Raw genomic sequence first — 25,725 nt, forward strand, 5'->3', positions numbered from 1 at the left:
CTATCAGTTAGGACTGCTGGAAACACGCCGATTTAATTTCACAAGGACTTATTTTAATATTTGCTTGAGTTTGGAGCCATGGCACTTCACAGCCATCTTCAAGTTGTGCTTTGAATTTGAGTTCAAATGAACCTAAAAATTCAAAGGAAAACTTACGCAATGGCTGCCTGATGTCATGACTTCTTCACGAATCCACAAGTTGTCCCAGGTTTGCTTGAAAAGTTGGAAAATGCAGTGAACCTTTCATTGAATCTGATCTGACTTTCTGGTTTATAACAAAACTCCCAATCTGATAAGTTTCACCTGCCGGCAGACCACGTTGAACATTTTGCACAAGGCTGCTTGTTGTCAACAATAAATCCACATTTTAAAAAGCTCCCAAAGGTTACAGATCCACTGAGTTCCTTAGAGACAGTGGGTGGGATTTTCAAAAGTACTTAAGGGTATGTCTACATTGCGGCCTCCCAGCTCGGGAAGACAGATGTGCACTAGCAGGGCTTGAGTCAGTGTGCTAAAAGTAGCAGTGCAGACTTTGCAGCATGGGCTAGCTCCCTGAGTGCGGACCCAGGTGTCTGGGTGGGCTTTTACTCAGGTGGCTAGCCCAAACCGATGCCTCTGCCACAACGTCCACACTGCTATCTTTAACATGCTAGATCAAAGAGAGAGAGCGTGTCTGTCTAGCCGGGCTAGAAGGCATGCTCCCAGCTGCAGTGTAGACATATCTCCGTGACTTGAGAGCACAAGTACCACTGACTTTCAGTGGGACTTTGAAGACACAAGAAAGAACTGGTATAACTTAAGGTGTGACTTTCCTATATAGTTAAACCAGTGCAAAAGTTTGTATGGGCACTAAGTTTGGTGATAAAAGTGGCTTATTTCAGTTTAATTAACCTGTTCCTAATTGACTTTTAGTTAATTAAACTGAAATAAGCCACTTTAATACTGAAATGTGTCCACACAGCCTTTTACACTGGTTTAATTATATTGGTTTAAAAGACGATTCAGGTTCGCTTCTCGGCTCTCTATGAGCTGAGGGGTGAAAACATTATCTACTTTCTTGTGTATACAAGCCGTTATGTCTCATGTCACTTAGGTGCATTTGAAAATCCATCCCATAACATCATACATTATGCAAGTTGTTGATCATTTATTGCTTATTAAATCACTCTTTGGCAATATAAGATTTCAGTGGAAATGACTGGAACATAAAAGTGGTGTCTGTTTTTGTTAACCCATCTTTTTCTCAAAATAAACTAAGGGAAAAAAAGCATAGTGAGACACAAATTCTGCCCTGACTTATTCCTTCATGCAATTCTGTTGACTTCAGTGTTTTGCACAGGGTGTAAATCAATGCAGAATTTGGCCACAGACTGCAATATTTCCAGACAGTATCTTCAGGCTGGTGGAAAACTACTGTTGGTTATACAAAATTTCCAGGCAGTAACTTCAGGTTGGTGGAAAACTACTGTAGATCAAATCCCTCCTTCAAGAACCACTTCTACAGTGTAAAAAATTAACCAAATAATGGCAAGGTGGAGTAGCAGTCAAGGATAGTTGATATTTATTTATATAGCACAAACCAACAAAAATCAATTTTGGCCAAGAGTTTGAAAAGTGACTAGTGATTTTTGGGTGCCTCTGTTTTGGGATGGATGCACATTTCTGAAAATCAGGCCCTTTTAAAGAGCCTCAGTTGGACATTCAAAAATTTAGGCACCCAAAATCGCTAGTCTCTTTTGAAAAATATCTTGTGCAATTGATGTATATTTTTAAAACAAAAAGCTTCTTTAATGAACAGTTCAGATGCAGCAGTGTTAGTGCAAACAACGTCTACCATGATATACTTAATTTTAAAAACAAAACCAATATTAAAATATATGGAAAATGCCTGCACTGGTTAGCCATACAATTCTCAAACTAACCTTTAATTAGCACCACGCCATTAATTAGCACACCTATACTCTAGAAATGTTTACTTATGGCATGCTTTAATTTTGACTATTCTTTTTAAAGTTAATTTGGGAGTATTTTAAACAGATAACAAATTTGCATAATTTCTAGATGTTTTCTGGCATTAGAATATTCAGGCATCTTACTTTGCTTTTCAGGGCATTAGTCATAAGTTCTATGAATGGTAATGCACTGTCTAGACAAAGTCTTAAATAAATGATGAAAGGAGGACATTTGGAACTGCTGGAATTACTGCACTGCATGCCATTGGACTATTGTTTTTCCCCCTGATGTTATCCACAGTGGCTTTCTCTATGTGCTTAGCCTTGGCGTGAAACCTATTCCCGGCCATTTTCCCATCTTTACTTTTTAGAAGCAATCAAAACCCTTTGCCTGGGAAGGCAGGCCTAGAGGCTTTCTCTGTTTAACATTTGGGTGGAGGGTGGGGTTAAGAGTACATGACTAGTTTAATTTCTTCAGTAGCTCCTTCTAATGTTAATTGTACCCTTGTGACAATATTATACACCCAAGAAAAGATGTTAAAAGAACATTAATACGGTGGCAAAGTCAAGAACTCAGAAGTTAGGAAATGCCAGAATGAAACTTGCCTGTGCAATCTATGTTTGGCTCCCTGGTGGGTATGAGTTATAAAACAGTCTTTAATTACATGATCACTTACTATTTTTTCCGCAGGACTCCTGCCTCATTTAGTACACAAGATGGACCAGCTCTGGGGAGGAATCAGAGTTGTGTAGTAAAATAAACTGTCGTCTATGGTGTCAAGTATCAGGGGGTAGCCGTGCTAGTCTGTATCTACAAAAACAACAAGGAGTCTGGTGCCACCTTAAAGACTAACAGATTTATTTGGGCATAAGCTTTCGTGAGTAAAAACCTCACTTCTTCGGATGCATAGAGCGAAAATTACAGATGCAGTCATTATATACTGACACATGGAGAGCAGGGAGTTACTTCGCAAGTGGAGAACCAGTGTTGACAGGGTCAATTCAATCAGGGTGGATGTAGTCCACTCCCAATAATAGATGTGGAGGTGTCAATTCCAGGAGAGGAAAAGCTGCTTCTGTAATGAGCCAGCCACTCCCAGTCCCTATTCAAGCCCAGGGTAGTGGTGTTGAATTTGCAAATGAATTTTAGTTCTGCTGTTTCTCTTTGAAATCTGTTTCTGAAGTTTTTTTGTTCAATGATAGTGACTTTTAAATCTGTAATAGAATGACCAGGGAGATTGAAGTGTTCACTTACTGGCTTATGTATGTTACCATTCCTGATGACCGATTTGTGTCCATTTATTCTTTTGCGGAGGGCCTGTCCGGTTTGGCCAATGTACATGGCAGAGGGGCATTGCTGGCACATGATGGCATATATAACATTAGTGGATGTGCAGGTGAATGAGCCCTTGATGGTGTGGCTGATATGGTTAGGTCCTCTGATGGTGTCGCCAGAGTAGATATGGGGACAGAGTAGGCAACGAGGTTTGCTACAGGGATTGGTTCCTGGGTTGGTGTTTCTGTGGTGTGGTGTGTAGTTGCTGGTGAGTATTTGCTTCAGGTTGGGGGGTTGTCCGTAAGCGAGGACTGGCCTGCCTCCCAAGGTCTGTGAGAGTGAGGGATCATTTTCCAGGATGGGTCGTAGATAATGCGCTGGAGAGGTTTTAGCTGGGGGCTGTATGTGATGGCCAGTGGTGTTCTGTTATTGTCCTTGTTGGGCCTGTCCTGTAGTAGGTGATTTCTGGGTACCCGTCTTGCTCTGTCAATCTGTTTCCTCACTTCCCCAGGTGGGTATTGTAGTTTTACGAATGCTTGATAAAGATCTTGTAGGTGTTTGTCTCTGTCTGAGGGGTTGGAGCAAATTCGGTTGTATCTTAGGGCTTGGCTGTAGACAATGGATCGTGTGATGTGTCTTGGATGGAAGCTGGAGGCATGTAGGTACGTATAGCGGTCAGTAGGTTTACGGTATAGGGTGGTGTTTATGTGGCCATCACTTATTTGCACTGTAGTGTCCAGGAAGTGGATCTCTTGTGTGGACTGGTCCAGGCTGAGGTTGATGGTGGGGTGGAAATTGTTGAACTCCAGGTGGAATTCTTCAAGGGCCTCCTTTCCGTGGGTCCATATGATGAAGATGTCATCAATGTAGCGCAAGTAGAGGAGGGGCACTAGGGGACGAGAGCTGAGGAAGCGTTGTTCTAAGTCAGCCATAAAAATGTTGGCATACTGTGGGGCCATGTGGGTACCCATAGCAGTGCCACTGACTTGAAGGTATAAGTTGTCCCCAAATCTGAAGTGGTTGTGGGTGAGGACAAACTCACAAAGCTCAGCCACCAGGCTTGCTGTGGCCTCATCAGGAATACTGTTCCTGACAGCTTGTAGTCCATCTTTCTTGTAGACTCTCTTTCTGTCCCACCATCCCCACAAACTCCTTGTTGTTTTTGTCGTCTATGGGACTTCTGCTTTATTTGTCATTATAGAAGTTGGAAGGTGTGTAGTGAACGAGGCAAGGGACTGTGGGAAAAGAAAGGATAGTTTCATGGTTCAAGCAGTTGAATGTTGCCCTGAAGAATTGGATTCTATCCCTTCCTGTGCTGCAGAGTTCCCATGAGATGCTGAGCAAGCCACTTAAGCCAGACTTTTCAAAGGTGGTCACTGATAGTGTGTTGCTTATTTTCTGGGTGCTTGACTAGAGACCCTGGGATCTGATTTACAGAAGAGCTGAATACTTACAACTGCAACTGTAGTCAATGGGAGCTGCGCTTTGAACATAAGAAGTGCTGTGTAATGCTACATACTCTGAAAAATCAGGTCCTAGGCCTCTTAAATTGGGCACCCAAAAGTAGTGGATACTTTTGACCTTAATCTCTCTTTGATTTAAGTTTCCCATTTGTAAAATGGGGATATTAATATCCCACCCACCTCACAAGGGTGTTGCAAAAGTAAATTAATTAATATTTGTGATGCACTCATGCTATAGTAATGAGCGCCATAGAAAAGCCCCTGAGGAAATCAATAGTTCTGTCTTCAGAGCAGTGTAAATAGTGTGCAGTAAATAAGCCACACATTGAACAATGACGGTAGAAGAAAATACTGAACAGCTGCTCATTAAGTGAGTGAGCACTATCCACTCTGTGTACTGACTGAGGCAGGAGTCCCGTGGAAAAATATTATATGATCATGTAATTAAAGACTGTATCATAATAGATAAATAGGCCCAAAGGGGCCGCATTAAGATTGCACAGGCAACCTTTCTGATTTTTAAGATTGCAGCAGACTTCCACCTCCCTGGCTCCCAGTTCCCATCTCCTTGCTCAGCCAGAACCATTCCCCGTCCTCAGGCCCCAGTTCCCTTCCCGCCCTCCTCAAAACTCCAGTCCTAGTTTCCCCCCACGGCTCCTTATCTAACCTTCTCCTTCCACCCTGGTCTGGCTCTTGTCCTCTGGATTTGCATCAGGCAGCTTTCTCCTCCATGCTTCTTGGAGGATTGGAGTGGGGTGTCACTGAAAGCACTGGATAGAGCAGGAAGGTTGACCTGGCATGGTCCATAGCAGCAGGGCCGGCTCTGGGTTTTTTGCCGCTCTAGGCAAAAAAGCCACCCCCCCCCAAGCGCGGCAGGGGAGGGCGGCGAGCCCGGCCGGGGCTCTCCGCTCTCTCCGACCGGCCGGAGCGCCGGGGGGAGGGCGGCGAGCCCGGCCGCGGCTCTCCGCTCTCCCCGACCGGCCGGAGCGCTGGGGGGAGGGCGGCGAGCCCGGCCGGGGCCCCGCCGCGCCGCCCCCCTCCAGGCGCCACCCCAAGCTAATGCTTGGTGGGCTGGTGCCTGGAGCCGGCCCTGCATAGCAGCCTAGAGTAGCAATTGCAGGGAAAGTCCTGCACAGCCTTGTGCTGGAGCATGCTCTTGTGCAGATGGAACCTTCAGAGACACTAGCTGTGACTCTCTACAAGTCTCTAGTGAACATGTTCAAAGTGCATTTTTCTTCAGAGGCTTACAACTTGGCCAAATTTGAGCTTTTTCCAGGGATGTCAAAAGGCACATTCCTGACACAAAGGCCCCCTGCCAAATGTCAAGTCCCTGCTCCAAAGCATGAAGGTGCTAGTCCTTCTCAAAGAAAATGTTGCCAGAAATTTTTAACAGAGGAAAAACAATGTATTTTTCCCTAACCTCATTCTCAGGAGTTACTGATCTATTTTGGCTAAAATCCCCCTCACCCCACCCCCTGCAAAAAAAAAAAAAGAAAAAGAAAAAAGAAAAAAAATCAGCCCAAGGCAGACACCTGGTATGAAAATTTCATCCCAAATAGTTAAAGTATGGCAAAGTCATAAGTAACTGAAAACACAGCGTCTTATAATGGAAAGTGTTGGCAACTTTAATAATAGATGATGCCAGCAGCTCTGCCTATAACAATCTGTCTTTGTTATTCCACATTTGGGTCCCTGTGACAGTTGTAGTACTTTGATCTTATGCTATACCACAACCTCAAGCCATTTCAGGATGATAGGGTAAGGGAAGTTTTGGAGAAAACTTTATATTATGAGTCCTGATCAGGTAGAGAGACAGAGAGAGATTCATGCTAAGCTAATTATGTCCCTTAGCATCTCTATCCCAGAGGATTCTCCTGCCTAACTAGAAATTGTGGTTATTATATGCAATAAGCTTGTAACTAAGCTTTTGGTTGCTAGGCAATGGAAACAGCATTTCTACTTTATTATTTGTGTAAAGTTATAGAAGAAGAAAAGACTATACATAATTCTAATGACAGGAGACCATTGGTTTGCTCCCGGATAGTATGATGTTGTTTTGCAGATGGCTTAGTTCTGGGTGACTGTTCCCATAATAGTTACAGTAGAGAGAATAAATTGATTTTAAAGTGTGTCTTATATGATTAGACAGAAATGTGATGTGAGTCCATCTTTGTTTCTCTGCTGATGTAAAAATTATGACCTTTAGATTCTAGATTAATGGATGATATGGCTTTCAGCCAGAACTCAATGGCATTCCCATTGCTTGCACATGACTCATTAATGGTTTATGCTGCAGTTTCACATGCTAAAAAAAGAACTGTGTGAAATAGCTATATTGAACCTCAGACTTGTTTAAAATGAGCCTTGGTTTCAGGATTTGATGGGTTCATAATTCTGAGTCCAAGCTCAGAAAAGTTCAATAAACATTGGCTTGTAGTAGTTTGCAGAATTGGGAAGCTTATTATTATTATTTGTATTACTGTAGCATATAGCACAATAGGTCCCTGTAATGGGGTGTATTGGCCTGTTAGGCTCAGAGGGAGCCTGAAGACCATGTTCCTGGAACACTGGAGTGAGCAAAGGTGCAGGAAATGGCTAAAGCCAGAAGAGAGGAAGCAGTCCTGGGGAGTTAATAGTTGGATGAAGAAAACCCAGGACACTGTTTCTTTAAGGGTGTGGGATCAGGAATTCTGTAGTGTAGGGTGGGGCAGGGCTGTGTGTCCCCTATCTCTCAGCCACTTGGGAGGAGCTCTCAGAAGGAGAGCAGTGTAATATGCTGTCTTCTCCCTCTGAACAGGGGAGACATTGGCAGGAGAAGGAAGCCAGAGCTAGAAGGTTGAGCTCCTGCTAGGAAAGGCTGGGAGTGACGTTTTGGCAAGGACGCAGACTGAAACACGGGAAGAGCTCTGCATGTGGTAGAAGAGCCAGACAGGAGTATGAACTTTTGGGTTGTGGTGCAGGGATTTATTTTGGAGAGTGTTGAAGACTGTTTTTGGACTGTTTCTGTTATTAAGCAAACTCCGGGGGGGGGGGGGGCATGGTGTTAGTCACAAAAAGGACTGGATAAAGTTCACAAAGGGCATGGAAGAGGGGAAAGAGACACAATGCTGGGAAGCCACATCTGTCCAAGAGGAGGTGCTTGGGAGGTGGCCGACCAGAGGCCAGTCCCCAGCTTTGATTGGGGGACCTATTGTGTTACTCTCTGTACAAACGCACTGTGAGAGAGAGTCCCTGCTTCAAAGAGCTTACAATTCAAATAGGCCAGGCAGAAAAAGGCGAAAGAAAGGCTCCTCTTTCACAGATGGGGAACTGAAGTGCTTTGTCCATGATTACACAGGAAGTCTGTGGCAGAGCTGGGAGTTAGTTCTGTAGCTCATGAGTCCCAGTACAGTGTTTTAACCAATCCTTTCTCTCAAGCTGGCGAACCTCTCTCCTCTGAGCCTGCCTCTCTCCAAAATATCTGCCCCTCCCTTGCAAAACTCCCAGGGCACTCTCTGAAGACACATAAAGCAACCCAATATTTATTGGGGGAGTAGGGCTGCTGGGGTTCACCTTTGTTGAAGACTAATTTTCAATTGAAATGTTAAGGGTTGGTTCCCTGCCAGCTGTTTTGGAGCAAACTATAGAACTAAATCCATGTAGCTCTTTGCCAGGTTGCATACAGCTCTACTAAAACACCCAAATATTTATTTTGTACATATTGAGAACAAAATACCATTAAAAAAGTCTTAGGAATTTTGGGCTCAAATCTTCAAAACTGCATGTGCAAATAACTTGCATGCCAGTTACTTGGACTGTGTAGGTAACTGAATGTACAAATGACCAGTTTGAAGTCTAGGGCCATGTCTACACTATCCCCTATATTGGCAAAACTTATGCTGCTGGGGGTGTGAAAAAAACATAAGTTTCACCCGCAGAAGTGGTAGTGTGCACGGCGCTATGTCGGCGGGAGAGCTACTGCTGCTTGTGGAGGTGGTTTTGTTATGTCAATGGGAGAGAGCTCTCTTCTGTCGGCACAGAGTGGCTACATGAGCGATCTTATAGGGGCGCAGCTGCATCGGTACAGCTGTGCTGCTGTGAGTTCACTAGTGTAGACATGGCCATAGCTGGTAATATCTTTAAGCAATTACTATGATTGCACGGCCAGTTGCAGAAACTGTGCTGCAAATGATGTATATGTAATTTTGCACATGTATGATGGACACTATCACCAACACACTGGGGGTGGAACTGGGGTCCTCCAGACCTAAAAGTCTGAGCTGCTGCAGCTTGAGCTAAAAAGCCACGTCTCCTTAGCTGTGGTTAGGCTCCTATTCTCTGTGGATTAACAGAGGCGGACCTGTAACACCCATCCACCAGTAGGTTACATATGTTCACTTTAAATCTTGATTAATAAAGATCACTAGCCTGTTAAAGGAGTATATTTAGTGGAGACACAAGATCTCATTCAATATTATAGCCCACTTGACAGAAAAATCAAAATTTTACTTTTAATCGGCACACTGGGATACGAGAAATTGAAACCCCATTAAAAATTGGCAGTGTCCATTTAATTCCCTAGAAGTTCAATTATGGTGAATGTATTTTTCATCACTTGAACATCTTTGGCTACAATCACAGGAATCATTTTCATTTTCCTCTTGGCTGAAGTAAATTGTCCACGCAGCAGAATGGGACTTAATGAGACCAAAAAGCACTGGGCACAGTGAATGGAGAAGAAAAGAGAAACCATAGGACCCAACATGGAAAGACTAGTGGAGATGAGCAGCAGTTGGGCCTATGTCTGACAGGAGTGTATGAAGGGAAGGCTCAGAGAAGCCTGATATTAAATCATTGAAAATATTTTCAGTCTTCCTCAGAGTGGAACCAATTTGGCATGAAGCCAGGAAAATCATGTGCATTTTACTTAGGAAGTGGTAATATTCTTCCTTAGCCACCCTCTTCTTGGCTAAATCTGTTTTAGAATAGCAACCTCATGTAACTCCCAGAAATTAAATGGTTACAAATCATGGGCTGAATTCTGCTCTCCTTTCTTAGGCCAGGTCTACACTACCGCGGTAGTTCGACGGCTGGCAATCGAAGTTCCGGGTTCGATTTATCGCGTCTGGTCTGGACGCGATAAATCGATCCCGGAAGCGCTCGCTGTCGACTGCGGTACTCCAGCTCGGCGAGAGGAGTACCGCGGAGTCGACGGGGAGCCTGCCTGCCGCGTGTGGACCGCGTCTGAACTAAGTTCGAACTAAGGTATGTCGACTTCAGCTACGTTATTCACGTAGCTGAAGTTGCGTACCTTAGTTCGAATTTGGAGGTTAGTGTAGATCAGGCCTTAGTATGTAACCCTATAGCTTTCAGTTGCAGGGCAGTGGTGTAACTGAGAGCAGAATTTATCCCCATGAAAACACCCATTTCCATCCCTGTGTAATATTTTAGATTATAAAAACTGAAGGAGTTGGTGGGGGTAAAACCCAGAATGTCTCACCTTTCTGCTGTTTATTGACCCTTACATTTCATTCTGTTTGGACTAGAGCTGGTCAAAAAACAGGAAAGTGACCTCATGAAAATTTCCAAGTTATTTCTGTTTTGCTGGAAATGTTCCATTTTCCATATTTTATGCAAAGTTTTATTTTTTTTTCATTTACTGCAACCTGTCTTTTCTATTAACTCAAAATTTTGATAAAAATGTCATGGAAAAAGTCACAAAAATCAGAAAATGTTGATGATGCTGACAGTTTTTTACAGAACACTTCTTGTCTTAAGTTGCTATTCTCCCCCTCCCCCCTTCCCTCAGGACAACCCCAAGAAGAGACCCTCACCCAGGACAATGAGGAGATGTATCCCTTAGATTCAATATCACAATGTTAAAGAAACCAATTATCACATGCAATTTTGCTGTTAAATGTTTTTATTACACAGCATTGAACAGATCCAATGAATTTGCCTCAAGACCTGGTGTTTGTCCAGAGGAGGAAATGGATTCATTAAACTATTCATGCACACTTGATACTGACTGTCCAGGACTTAAAAAATGCTGTAATTCATCCAAAGGAACAGGCTGTGTGGATCCTATACCAGAAGGTATGTTATTGACAAATTCTAAACTCCCTCCAAAAGAAGTAAGCCTTACTTTTTCTGCTGAAGATGAGGACAAACAAAGCAATTGTTATTGTGTATCTTCATAACATAATACATTAATCTGATTTCCATCAATTCAAGGATGATTGGTTTCAATATTGAATCTGTGAGCCCCTGAAAACTGGCTTTGAAGATTTGGTGGAACTTTCTTGCTCTAATTCTTCTCCCTGTCCAGTTCTGTTGTCTGGATTACATGAGAAATACCTTGATATATGATAGCTGTACATAGTACATTCACAGATACTGAGTCAAAGCCCACTGCATTCAATGGGAGCCTTTCTATTGACTCCAATTTGTTCTGGATCAGACCCCAAATGCTTTTATATTTTAATTTGTTCAATTTCAGAGAGAAACCTGAAAAAATATTGGTATAATGTGTCAGTCCTTGTGAAAATAGATTTTAATGAATTAAGCAGAGTGGATCCAAGACTTTTGAATCATTCACGCCTTTTGCACGCCATGGTACGTATAGATACAAAGAACCGAAAGCTCTTATGTTCTTATTTCTCTCATTGCATTGACATTGATACTCAGTACCAACACAGCCAAGCTACATTGGGCTGGAAGGGTTCTTGGTGCTAGGCAGTACCTTATTATCCAGCCACTTCCCTGTATCATAGCAGGATAGATTTAATTTTTCCTAATGCATTCTCAATAGGTGAATGCCAGTTTTACTCTTGCATATCTCAAGTAACAGCAATTTCACAGCTTCCTTTGACATTTCTTAAGACACTGAAAGGGAATTTAAAGTTCTTATGTTATAAGATCTAATTTTCCTTCTACTCCAGTGACATCTGCTCTGCCTCTAAGCCCCACTTAAAAGCAGAGATGGACTTCAGAGACACAATTTAGACCTGGATTTAAAGAACTCCAAAGTTGGGTGTTTTCAGATCTGGGGTTTTGGCTTGACTCATTCTGGAAACAAGGGCCAGTTGTGAAACTGGGATCAAGATATCAGTCAGATTCTGAATCCCCCAAATGTTGATAGTTTAACTCCAGGAGTAAACAGCAGTTGCTGTTAGAGGGAAAGATCCAATGAGCTTCTGAACAAGCTCAGTCGCTTTGTTAGGATGGTGCATGTGCAGTCTTGTCCTCACTAGGAGCTGTGAAGGACTGGAGCATGCCCAGGACATATGGAATCTTCCGAGGTGTTAGCTGCTAAGCTCTAACAAGTCTCTACTGAGCATGTACAAACAGATTTTTAAGAGGCTTATAACTTGTTCAAATTTGGGTGGATTTTCACAGGGGGAACAAAAGGCATCCCTGATGCAAAAATCACCCCATTGCTAAATTTCAAGTCACTGCTCCAAAGCAAAGGGGCAATACTACTTCTCAAAGAAAAGGTTGTTAACATTTTCTTAACATTGCAAAACAATTTTTTCCCCTCTAGCCTCATCCTTGGAAACAGCTGAACCATTCTGGCAGAAACATTTAAAAAAAATCATCCTGAGGCAGATACCCAGTGTGGAAAATTTCAGCCCAAATGTTGAATTTTGGCAGAGTCATAAGACTCTGTTTTCAGTTGCTTATAAGGGAAGTGTTGGGTCCTTTTAATAATAGGCAGTGCTACCAGCCCTGCCTGTAATAAGTATTTTGTTATTGAGGCTCTGTTATTAAGTACTACACTCAAAAAGGACCTGTCTTAACAACCAGACCTTCCTTTTCTTATGTGTTCCCGGCAAAGCTTTTACGTCTGACAAAGAGTTCAACTCCTTCATTAGTCTAGCAGTTATCACACTGCATCCTTTTCTATGCAATAAGAGAAATAGAAATGTTCACGCTACACAAATTCAAACTAAAATACTGCTTGTTTTTCCTGTTTTTGAATTCTGAATTAATGCTTGTTCTGTTCTGTTCAGTTTAGTATTAATTTTTTTTAGTATAATAATCACTGGATAGGTTATACCTCATTGGTGTATAGTTGTATTGCTAAACAAATCAGATATAAAAGTTTATTCACCTCTTTTACAGATGACTGGTGCATTATGGCCCTTAAATTCCTCAGTGTACCATATCCAGACTACTCAGGCAGAAACATATGCTGGGACATTAGCATCTCAGGTTCTGATTGGATTACATCAGCCAGCTCCACTAATGAAAGTTTCTTCTTTGTTGAAAGACATTGTGAAGCGTGTGTATGAAGTTATCAACATAGATGTTCAAGGTTTTTATTTTTTATGGTTCTGTCTCTCGGGGAAACTTTTTCAGTCACTCAGAATTTTAGCCCTATGGTTCTCCATTGACCATGGGAAATATAAAGTGAAACTTTGTAAATTTGGGTGTCTAAGATACCCACTCTGTGGCAAATGAAATTTCTAATTAGTAGTTATTTGGAAATCTGCATTTTGGTGGGGGATTTCCTTGGTCACTCAAGAAGAAATATACTTTCATAATGTAGCATATCTTTAGACTTAAAAGAAAAGCATGCCTGAATTTGTGGCACAGTAGAAGGCATTTTAAATAGGTAATAGTCTTAATGAAAACTTTCATGGGGCATTTTGAAACCAAGAATGCTTTGTATTTTGGAAGCTTGTTGCAAGTGTTACTGCAGATAACTTGGATGATCAAATAAGAATATGATTTGTCTAGATATTTGGAGTGCACACATCCCTGTGGTATATGAGCCCCTATATTTAGGCCACTTTCTTAGAGTCACCTAAATCTGATCTATCTACCAAAACATTGCTATTTAAGTATTTGAAGATTTGAAACTCCAACAATGCAGTACGAAACACTACTTGGCATAAAAACGCAGTTTGAAAAATAATGCTTTAAAGACTCAATCCAGCTCCCTCTGAAGTCAATAGAAAGCCTCCCATTGACTTCAGTGGGTTTTGGCTCATGCCCTAGAATAGTAAGAGAGTCAAAATAATTTTGGAAATCGTATCTTAAAAATAAATTATGGGAGAGTTATAATTGGATCAAAGGTGGTTCAAGGGAGGTGGTAACACTGCAGTCCCAAGAGGCATTCCCACACTCCTCTCTGTGGCCAAAATGCAGGGGCTGGGAGAGGTAACAATAAAATACATATTTTTCTTTCAAGGCAATGAGCTGGAAGGGGTGAGAGTGACAGAGACTTCATGAAGAGGGTGGTTGTGGGATGAACTCTCTTGGTGGGGAGACAGAATAGAGGAGCAGGACTGAGGAAACTAGCATTCTTGTATGACTTTTTTGCATTTCCTTGAAAAATGCATAAAACTGACACTGGGTTGGTCCCAGTCCATGAACTGCTTCCAAAGTCAAACTACTTTCCATAATTTACATATGCAATTGCTTCATTGTGGCATTAGCTTTGAGAATAGCAAATCATTCTTTCTACAGTAAGTGCTTTGAAATTGCTTGCTGGCCAGATTTTGATCTCAGTTGTGTTGGTGCAAATCCAGAGTAACTCCGATGGATTTACGTTGCTGTAATTGTGTACATAGTCTGGCCTTACCTGTGCTATAGACTGCAGGTAAAGTCCTGTGCTGCTTTCAAGATACTTGTAAGTTCTGTCCTAAAAACTGTGTTCCTCTCCTTAGATGTAAATGAATGTTCCCACGCTGAACTCAATGCTTGTTCCAGATCAGAGCTTTGCATAAATTTAGAAGGTTATTATAACTGCACCTGTGAACATGAACATGTGGACAGGGATTCTAGGCAGCCACAGAAAGAATTTAAAGGTAGGAAGCATGGGCCTGATTTTCAGAAGTCTGAGGAATGTTCTCTAATCTACTTTAAATGGCTGTGTGCCAGCAAAGGAGTTCTGGAGCACAGTGTGCTCTCTGCCCTTTATGATGGAGTTGGGAGTGGAAGATGGCATAGGATCGGCCTGTTAACTGTTTCCCTGCTGATCATTTTAGCAAAACCATCCATGTACTTTATCCCACAATACCAAACCATTTCCCATACCTAGCCAATTGCCAAAAAGCCCCAAAATCCATCTGCCAAAGCCTCAGCTTCAACCTGCGATAACTTCTTTGATCCAGTCATGCATTATCAATACATATCTGCGGGGTCCTCGGGAAATGCAAATATGTGTAAGTACATTCTGCATACTTAAAGTCCATTTGCAGTTTCAGCTGCATACAGTGTTTGTTATGGTCCTCAACTGTTGTGTAATGTTAAGCTTAAGCTGTTAAACTGTTGCTATGTACCACGTCAGACATAGCTGCAAATCAGTGATGGGTGAAATTATTCCTTATGGCACAATTCAGAAAAGAATTTAAACATGCTTAGATCCCACTGACTTCAATGGGACTACTCATGTGCTTAAAGATAAACACGTTGGTTAGTGTCTGTAGGATCAGGGCCTTAGCAAATTTTCTGATTTGTGTTTCCACTTATATTACTTACATTGCACTGATTTAGTCTTATGAGCTGTTGAAAATGTGGATGATGTTTAATTTGGATTTGTTTTGCTAGGAATGTCTAATTGCCCTTACTTCCTTAATATGATACACTCTACTCCAAGTTCACCACACGATCCAGTTAGTACAAGCAATAGTTCTATCGCTATAAGTAAATCAACAGCTAATAAATCTACTGGTTTCAGAATGCTATAAGTAACCTTGGATGTTAATTAATATTTCTTGATTTTAAGTTCATCACCAATTCAATCTCCTCTGTCCTGAAGGCTGTTTGAGTTACAATGTCTACAGTGCCAGCTGAGGGATAGTACTAAGAATGACCCCCGATAGATTAGCCTTTCTGTTACCCAGTTTAATTCCTTCACTTGAGCAGTATTACAATTCCATTAACAATCTCCCCCTCTTTTTCTTTACAGAGGGGAACGTTTTAAGAAGTGACCTTTTGTCTAGTTCATTGAGACTATCAGTTATTATGACTTTGACCCTCATATTTGTCCTCCACTTGAAATTTAACATAAAGTGACAGAAATTAAATCAGTCATTTTAGAGCAATAGGCGTTATGTCTTTGGCCTCTAGGATTTGTAAAAATATCTGTCTGATGGGCCACTGGCTTGAATGATTGGGAACAAGTCCTTTCCATTGAAACAGGCACCCACATTGTTTGGTTTGAAAAAAACTTTGATTCCCTTTTCCTTAGGAAGTTCAATCAGTATAAAAAGAACTGAAATTGTGACTGACTGATGCCACAGTCTTCCATTCTATGTTGAGTGTCTGCATGAAAACTAGGATCCAAGCTCTGCTCTGATTTACACTGCCCTGATGGGTAGCATTTGGCTGAGGAAGTGTATTGGGAGAGCAAACTATAAAATAAATAGAGTACCTGCATATAGAGAGAGACGAGGTGGGTGAGGTGATATCTTCTATGGGACCAACTTCTGTTGGCGAGAGAGACAAACTTTTGGGCTTACACAGAGCTCTTCTTCAGGTCCTTTGTTAGCTCGAAGTTGGTCCAGTGAAGGATATTAACTCACCCACTTTTTCTCTCTAATATCCTGAGACCAACATGGCTACAATAACATGTATGCATATAGTATATATGATAATTATTCCAAAGGTATTGAATTCAGTTATTGATTCCTAATTCTGCAACCCTTATTCAAGTTGAGTGGTATTCTACTCTATGAGTAGTACTATTGAGATTGCATTTACATCTGTCATTCAAGCCAGTGTCTTATTGGACAGGTATCTGTATTTATATAGATCAGTCACAAATCCTGGAGACAAAAAAGGGAAAACAAATTGTAAATGTATAGCTAATGGCTCCAGTGGGGCTACTTGTGGAGTACGATATTACTCAATCTAAAAATGGCAGAATCTGGTCGTTTATTTTGCAACGAGCAATTTCACTCTATTGATCAAAACAGTATATGTATATAATGGATTTGGAGTACATCATCTCTTAGAAAAAAAGTTCCTTTCACTTTTGATGATGCTATCTTGTGCTATCATAGACCTCTCTTCAATTGGAAACCACCGAATCATCAGTGTTACCAGCAGCAGTTTTGAAGTATCTTGGAGTGTAAATTCTACTCTGAACCACACGTTCCAAGTACAAGTGTACAAGGGCAAAGAGTTGCTCAGAAGTATGGAGACTACAGAAATGAAAATGGATGTGTCCGGGCTGGAAGCAGGTATAAAATACACAGTGAAGATCAGCTATGAAGCTTATGGAAAGAACATTATCTCCTATCAAAATGTCAAAACTGGTAAATATCACCTTAGAAATGTTGCATTTCTCACCACATCTCTATCCTGTGATGATTCCCCATGATACCTTCAGGACCCCACCTTTAGCTTTCTTCCACTCACACATGCTCTCTTCCCCTTACCCCAATGCTAGTGTAATTCAGATAACCAGCCAGCAGGGGTTGTGTGGAGCTATGTGGCTCTTTTGTTACGCAGCTGGTAAAGGGAAGCACTTGTTTCCTGACTCAGGCAATTAGAGACATAAATCTAACCTAGAATGTGGTGTTGCCAGTTTGCCAGTGCAGTCAGCTGCCACTGCTGCACTGCCCTTTTTTCCCAGTCAAGATAAATTGTGGGGGAGGTCCTGCTTTTGTCTGATTTAGAGCTGAGTTGAGAGAGGAACAAGGAAGTGAAGTGATTTACTTAGGTATAAATCAGAGGCTTCTCTGAGAATATTCTAACTGACACACCTGCTTGAGTGAAGGCCAGATTTTGGTGAGCTAGTTTGCAACAGATCAGGATTGACGTACATTGGCAAGAGCCGTATAAAAAAGCTTGCAGAGGCTCTGCTATATTACAGCTAGTTCCATCCACTCAGCCAATGCTGCTTCCCCCTTGCTTTCATGTGCACGAAACACCCTCCTAAATTTTAACAAGATACAATTTCTTTGTTTGAATGAGATCAGTATTTACAGTTATATGTGTTAATGAGCCTCACAGTCCAAGGCATAAGCTGGTCCCTAGCTGGGGTGAAGGAGAAATTTCCCCCATGGTAGAGCACTGCCTAATTAGCTGCATCATCATGTGGGTGTTATACCTGGCTCTGAAGTATCCAACATTAGCCAATTTTTTACATAGGATATTAGGTGCACTATAGGTCTACTGAAGTTTTGCTGTTCCTTTGGTCTAAAATTATTTCCTGAGACCCCACATGACCTCTTAAATCCATCAGTAAAAATCAGAGCTGGCCAGAGGTCAACAATTCTGTTTCATGATGACTTCCAAAGTTTCAGAATTTGTTTTTGTTTCATATTGGAATGAGGACAAAACCTTTGGAATGTTTTCACAAAGTGTGTTGAAAAGGTCAGGTTTTTGATTTTTTTCATTCTGGTTATACGTGATCAGAGAGCCCTGGACCTCAGAAACCTTCCCAGCAAAAAGCATTGTCAAACGTCTCTGAAAAATATTTGGGTTTCAACAAAAGAGAAAATTTAATCAGAAATGTTCCAACCTGTTCTAAGTAAAATATTTAGTTACAGCCATTGTAACGATGTTGCTAGTCACTTTTTTGTAGGATTCTTCCCTTTAATCAGATAAGGAATGACAATGGTTTGACTCTGTAAGGAGCTACCTCCCTTATCTCTTTTGGAGGAGAAAATAGAGGTTATAGTGACTGAGGAAATATAGGTACATCAGTCAGATATGAAGGTAAAACCACTAAAAAAAGAAAAAGGTCTCAGCTGGAGACTGAAAGTATCTATCTTATCTATGTTACAGGGTAAAGCAGTTGCTACAGGCTCGCAAGCTGCTGATTTCAGATAATACACTATACATAAAAGCCATTATTGTTTGTTAGGCAGTGGAAACTATATGTACTTTGTTTTATCTTCATTTTAGGAATGCTGTTAATACCACGCAGCATAATTTCCAATGACAAGTTGTGATGACCTGATAGGAACCCAGACCTGGATTTAAAAACACATTGGAGAATTTCTAAATGCTTGTCTCAATCTTTAGAAGATCAGTAACAGAAAACTGGCTCTAGTTTCTTGGTTTAGCATTAACACTTAAGTAATATAGTGGTCCATTTACTTCATAGTAGTACTAGGTTATTGGACAGAGAATTTCACCTTCAACACTAAGTATTTCTCCAATTATATTTTCTTTTCTAAACCCCCATGCCCATTCTATTACTTTCTACACAGATTTTCACTGATTTTGGGGATAGATGGGTCTAAAACAAATACTTGGATACAAATTCTAGATCGAACTTCATATGTAATGGGTGATTACAAAACAGATCTGAAAACTCCTAGGGGTTAAAAGCTAAACTTTCCCAACCTTCAAAGTGTTCAGATTCAGGCCAGATCCTCAGCTGTTGTAAATCAGAGGAGCTCCATTGACTTCAATGAAGCTATGCTAATTTACACCATCGAGGTTCCACTTCTGGTCCTCAGTGTTTCAGTTTGCACCTGAACCCAGATCTGAGGTTTTGATTCAGGTACATCAGTTTTGATCAAATCATTTCCTCTTGTCCTTTATCTGTATTTTAATATTGTGTCTTATAGATGCCCAGATATTTGGTGTTACAATAAAGATCCTAAACTATAACTTCACTGAACATTTCCACAACACTAGTAGCTCAGAATATCAAGAGTTTTCAAGACTGTTGCTCGCAGAGGTAACACTAAAATATATATGTGTAATTGTTTTTAACTTAGGATTTACTTAATGTCTCAGAGAAGCTTGTACACATTTACAAAGTCTGGTAAAAATCCTCAGGCCATTTCTTTGGACCTTCACTTACAATTGAAAGAAAAGCTGTTGGCAAAATAAAAAAGCAAATCAGGGCCCTGACCTGGTTACCACTGAAGTCAATGGCAGTTTTGCTTTACAGACGAGTGAAGGAAAAACAGTGATGCAGAGGGGTCTTCTCTACTTCAGATTTTTATATTGATAAGGAATTTGCTGCAAGTTGATCTGAAGATTTTTAATGGATCTTTGAAATGCTCATGTGGCATGGGCTTCTTTGTATTATGTTTTCAGCAATTTTTCACCTATTTTCAGAGCTCTTTCTCCTTTAAGCAGAGGTGGTTGGGTCAGGATTGCTTCTAATACCTCATTAGATATTCACATACTGCATGCCATGAATCTAAGGTGTTGTCAATTCATCAGTCATGAACTACGAAATAAATAGGCTCGAGTTTGGTTCCAGATATGAACTTCCACAAAGAGTGGGGAGTTTCAGATAGGGTATTCTGTTTTAGTTCCATCTTATAGAGATGGGACTTCATTGTGAAGTTCAGATCTAAATACAAGCCCAGAATTTCCCAAAACTAAAGGGGACTTGGGCCCATTTGTACATATAAAGTTCAAAAAAGACTGACAACAAAAAGATTGGACATACAGGACCACATTTTCAAAGGAAGACACAACAGGTACATTTGCTTACCTAAATGGACATTTGCTCATGCAAAATGGGTAATTGCTTGCATAAGTGCAAGATGTAGGTTTCTGCCATGAATACTCCACCCTTGTGGTAGAGGGCATTTTTGTGGCTCTATCTGACTCAAATGGCAAAATATTTTCAACACCATCCCAAGCCATAGGAAAATCAGAACTCAGACCAGTCAAATAGTTTGTTCAGATTCGTGAACATTTTGAGTGAACCATAGCTCAGTTTGAGCAAACCTTACCTGCTTTATGCTTTCTTATACAGTCATAGAGTTTAAGGCTAGAAGAGACCCCAGATCATCTAGTCCAGTATTTCTCAACAACTGGTCCATGGACTGGCACTGGTCTCTGAGATCTTCCTGGCCTCCCTCCCAGCACCTGCACACTAACCTCATATAGTAAACTCAAAGTGAAAATGTTCAGGATCATGCTGAAATCAAAGGCTGAAACCTGGAAAAAATTCTTCTCAAGCACCTGCAAGGCAAAACTGCTAAGTGTAGCACACTCTAACACTGACATTAGTGCACTAGATTCATCCCTCGGATAACTCCGTTGGCTCAGGATATGCATCAACTTAACTCATTGCTGGGAAAGCATAATATATTTGTTGTGTTGGCTTTCAGTCAGTTCATCCAAATAAAATTGATTTATATAAGCTATCCATTTTTTAAAAAGTCAATTTTGTCTTGTCCTAGTCTCAGATTTCTTTGTAATTGGATTCCACTGCAATTGGGTTGGGATTGTGTGTTTCAGATAAACTGCAGCCTGTGAGGGTTTCAGTCAGGTCACATGGATTTGAACAGGTGAACTAGGGACAAACCAGCAGACGAGAGCTCTAGAATTGTACCATATTGGCATCAAAAGTTTAGAACACAAAGTCACTGGGACACATACAGGCCTTGTGCAAGTGAGTTCAAGGCTAATGAAGTCAGTGAACATAAGAACATGAGAACGGCCATACTGGGTCAGACCAAAGGTCCATCCAGCCCAGTATCCTGTCTACCGACAGTGGCCAATGCCAGGTGCCCCAGAGGTAGTGAACCTAACAGGTAATGATCAAGTGATCTCTCTCCTGCCATCCTTCTCCACCCTATGACAAACAGAGGCTAGGGACACCATTCCTTACCCATCCTGGCTAATAGCCATTAATGGACTTAACCTCCATGAATTTATCTCGTTCTCTTTTAAACCCTGTTATAGTCCTAGCCTTTACAACCTCCTCAGGCAAGGAGTTCCACAGGTTGACTGTACGCTGTGTGAAGAAGAACTTCCTTTTATTTGTTTTAAACCTGCTGCCCATTAATTTCATTTGGTGGCCCCTAGTTCTTATATTATGGGAACAAGTAAATAACTTTTCCTTATTCACTTTCTCCACAGCACTCATGATTTTATATACCTCTATCATATCCCGCCTTAGTCTCCTCTTTTCCAAGCTGAAAAGTCCTAGCCTCTTTAATCTCTCCTCATATGGGACCCGTTCCAAACCCCTAATCATTTTAGTTGCCCTTTTCTATTCTGCTCATTTGAGCCAGGGCTCAGTTTGATCTGTAGCATCATTGTTCATTAGACAAGACATTTTTCAGAAGTGCCCAAGTCCCATTTCAAAAGTCACTTAGGTGCCTTAATCTCACTGAAAGTCAATGAATCAATGAGTCTTAGGCTCCTAAGCACCTGAGTGACTTCTGGAAATGAGACTTAGGCTTTTAAATCACTTAGGAGCTTTACATTTTTTTTACTCTAGTTCAGTTTCATAGCAGTGAACAGCTCCTATCCTTGGGTCCAGAGGGCTCAGTACAGAACTCAGGAAAAGGATAGGAAGATGGATTTATGCCATCTCTGCACTCCCTGATCTCAGCACCTGCTGGGGGCTGATTTGACCTCAGATGTATATTAGACCATCTCAGAGCTGCTCTAACTGGGATCAGTCCAGTAGTTTAGCACAGAATGCTCCAACCGCTCCTTCTCCCCAGCATGCCTGTGACCTGGTCCTTACTCTTGGGGGAACAAAGGAGGTTGGTTATGGATTCTGGCTATGCTGTCCCTAGCGTGACCAGACAGCAAATGTGAAAAATTGGGACAGCGAGTGGGGGGATAATAGGAGCCTATATAAGAAAAAGACCCCAAAATCAGGACTGTCCCTATAAAATTGGGAGATCTGGTCACCCTAGCTGGCCCAAAGGCACCCTGGCATTCCCCTATGCCAGGAGAATCCCTAGCTGGCCACCTAGATCAGGACTGAAGCTATTTTTTACCTCATTGGGGCTTAGGAGTTGGCCCAGAATCTGAAATGCTAATTGACCCATCTCCACTCATATTACCACATATCAAATCTTTTAGGGCTTAATTCTCATTTACCCTGTGGCCCTTTGCACTGCTCTGGCAGAGCAAATAGGCCTTAAGGTGGGTATAAATGACATTAACTCCTTTACAGTGTCAGAGTGGTGCAAAAGGGGCCCTAAAGTAAATGAGAATTAGTCTTCAGAAACCCATTAGTGCTTGACAGCAAGGGCACTTACACAGAGAGAGGTAGATATCATAGCTTTGAAATCTCTTATTGGACACTACAAATATGCAAAATGTATTGATTCTCTGTTCTTAATTCATGTTATGGCCTTCCACTGTGTTGTGGGTGTATTAGACTCAGCTGAATTGCTCATTTTTTGCTGATTTATATCACAGACTGGATGATGTTTTTCTATAAGTGATATATATAGAATATTAAGATAGAGAGAGCATACATGTTAAAATTTGTAATGTGCTGCTTTAATTGTGTTCTTATCGTATTATCAACATTTCTCTCACTTTTTTCAGATTGAAAACTCATTTCCACCAAATATTTCTATATTATACAAAACTGGGAAGCTGAAGGTGCAAATTGAGTCCCTGAAAGCTGGAAGTATCATTGTGAGGCTTAGAATCATTGTACAGGACCCTGAGTTTCCAATAGATGTGTCCATATTTGCTCCTATGCTTTCTTCTCTGTATAGAAGCTCAGTGTTTTTGGTTGATCAGCAGAGCGCCTCAGTAGAAGGTAGAGCTTTTTAAAAAAAGTAGTATTTTCATAACCTGCAATAGCATTTACATTCTTTATCAAAAATACTTTACATAGAAAGAAGGTACAGTGTTAAGCTAACAGCAATAGTGTTGTAAGGAAAATAGTGAAATCAGACCTCCCTTCACAGGCTTAGAACTAGAATGGGCCTCTTGCAACTCTTTGCCCCTCGGCCCAAGTGGCTAGGGGAGAAGGGATGGTGGGTATCTTATGCCTCTATGGGCATCCTTCCCTCTGTTTATGGTGTGTGGGTGCTGATGTGGGAATGAGCGGAGCCTGGATTAGCCAGTTTCCCCCCTCCCTCTCTCCCGTCCTCTGCTTTTTGTGGGATACTAGGAGGGTGCCATCTAGTGGATAGCTGAGGGTAGTGTGTGGATTACTATGGATATGTGAAAGACACATCCCCTCTGGAATACTGTATATTCAAGGCTGCTGCTGTTGTGTTTGATCCAGATTTTAAAAAATGTAATCCAACATTTCTGTGATAAAAGTCCAGCCAGAGAAATTACCTGATGTCATCCCAGTGAAATGAGCTAAGGAACTGTGCATGGAATTTATGTTGCAGTAATCCTCTTTTGATCTACAGTACCCACTATTTTCTCTAATCAAATGGTTGTGGCATAAGGTTTCAAAACTGACAGAGCCAACCAGAGTTCAGACAGCTGCCAAAGGCAGCAAAATCGGTGGTTGGCTCTCTGAATAACATGTCCTATAAAAGCTTATTTAGCATGATCAAGAAAAACACCCTTCCAACTTGCAGATCTGGGTGGATGGAATTAATGAAGAGACAAACTGTAGCTGAAGCATATATTGATCAAATGTTCATCTGATACAATCTTGCGAAGTGATAATGATATGTGCCAAAATACGTCATTGGAGTGTTTGCCCTTTGCTGCACATACATTATATGGGAATTTTGAGTGTGAAGGGATGAGGGAGGGCAAAAGTTCTAAAATGTTTTAATTCAAAAATCCAGGAGAGTTCAAGTAACATTCTTACCCAGCAGCAGTTCCCCGGAATGGCACAGAGAACTACTCCACTCTCCTCTATAGCTAGAAAAAGGCTTATGTTTCTTAACTCTGGACAAACATTCGTTTATCAAAAATGTCTGAAAATTAAATGCACAAAATAAAGCTGAAAACACAGGGAAATATTTGTATATCAGGTTTTCCAGCTGTATCAAAACTGCATCTCCTAACGATTCCTGAATAGCATGGCCATATCTTCAGCTGGTGTAATCAGTATAGCTCCATTTCTATGAATGAATCTACACTGTTTTACATTAGCTAAGGATAAGGGCTTGATTTGACACAAAGGGAACTTGGCATCCCTAAAACAGCACAGTTGAAAAAATCAGGAGGGCTAATATAGCTGAAAGTACTGGGGCCATAAGCATCTTTCTTTGGGATCATATATTATCATTATCTATTATGTCTACTGTGATAGTGCCTAATAGACTAACCAAGAATGGGTGCTCATTGTCCTAGGCATTGTACAGTCAGAGAAGTAGACAGGCCCTGCCCCAAAGAGCTGACAATCTAAATAGATAAGATAGAAAAAGAATACAATATGTATGTACCCTTACATATGCAACTATAACGTACCAGCAAGTGAACAAAGTGATGGCCTGGAAAGAATTATTTTTATAATTGTTTGAGTGGGATGAGGATTAGCTGGATGAAAAGACTAAGGCCAAGTCTACACTCAAAAATTAAGTCAACCCAGCTACATCTCTCAGGGTGTTAAAAAATCCAGACCCCTGAACAATATAGTTAAACTGACCTAACCCCCGGTGTAGATAGCACTAGGTCAGCAGAAGAATTCTCCCATCAACCTAGCTATTGCCTCTCAGGGAGGTGGAATAACTGCGCTGATCGGAAAACCCCTCCTGTTGTTGCAGTGAGTGTCTACACTGAATTGCTATTTCAAGTGTAGACAAGCTCCGAGGAAGGGAAAAGGGACACTGAAGTGAGGGGTAATAGCATGGGAGGAAAGGGAGGAGGGAAGTATGGAGAGCAGGTGGAATGATGCTGATCTGAAAAGACTGGGGGTGGAGTGGGAGACGGTTGGCGCAAACAGCCAATCAGCACAGGACAAAGAATTTAGCTGCGGTAACTGTTACCTCATGGAATAAGGCTCTCAGTCTTGAGGCGTAAGGGAACTGGCATACAGGGGGCACACTCAGCAAAATGACAGGAAAACCTCACTGAAAATCCTCATGAGTAATGGAATGTGTAAATTATTTTATAATTAGAGAGGAAACATCCTTCTAACAGCATAAAACTCTATCAAAAGTCACAGTGGGCCCATGCTTTGGTAAAACATTAGTGAAGTTCTTGCATTCCTCATGGTGTGGTAAATCGTGGTACTTCAGCACCCTATCAATGGGGTTGGTTTCAACTTAAAAATGGATGTGGACTTTGGATAAATAAAATATGGCAATTAGCTCATGAGTCTGAAAGAGAGAGAAACAAAATGTCACCTGGGTGGGCAGTACCAAATGAAGCATGTGCTCAGGCACAAAGACAAATGCATGCGTGCACACACACTTTTCCTCTTCTATTTCTAGAATAGAAGTTT

At 41.3% G+C, this 25,725-nt stretch overlaps 1 protein-coding gene across 1 annotated transcript in view; it reads left to right on the forward strand.

The window, feature by feature from the left end:
* The window catches only part of UMODL1 (uromodulin like 1), a 64,576-nt gene that overhangs the window by 7,557 nt on the left and 31,294 nt on the right, over positions 1 to 25,725 (forward strand). The window contains exons 4-10 of the mRNA XM_065421813.1: positions 10,605 to 10,766; positions 11,170 to 11,285; positions 12,795 to 12,987; positions 14,345 to 14,485; positions 16,685 to 16,939; positions 19,208 to 19,320; positions 22,905 to 23,124. Coding sequence (XP_065277885.1) covers positions 10,605 to 10,766; positions 11,170 to 11,285; positions 12,795 to 12,987; positions 14,345 to 14,485; positions 16,685 to 16,939; positions 19,208 to 19,320; positions 22,905 to 23,124 — 1,200 coding nt within the window. The remainder of the gene's footprint in view (positions 1 to 10,604; positions 10,767 to 11,169; positions 11,286 to 12,794; positions 12,988 to 14,344; positions 14,486 to 16,684; positions 16,940 to 19,207; positions 19,321 to 22,904; positions 23,125 to 25,725) is intronic.

This window comes from Emys orbicularis, chromosome 1 (assembly GCF_028017835.1).
Source record: "Emys orbicularis isolate rEmyOrb1 chromosome 1, rEmyOrb1.hap1, whole genome shotgun sequence".
Taxonomy (NCBI): Eukaryota; Metazoa; Chordata; order Testudines; family Emydidae; genus Emys; species Emys orbicularis.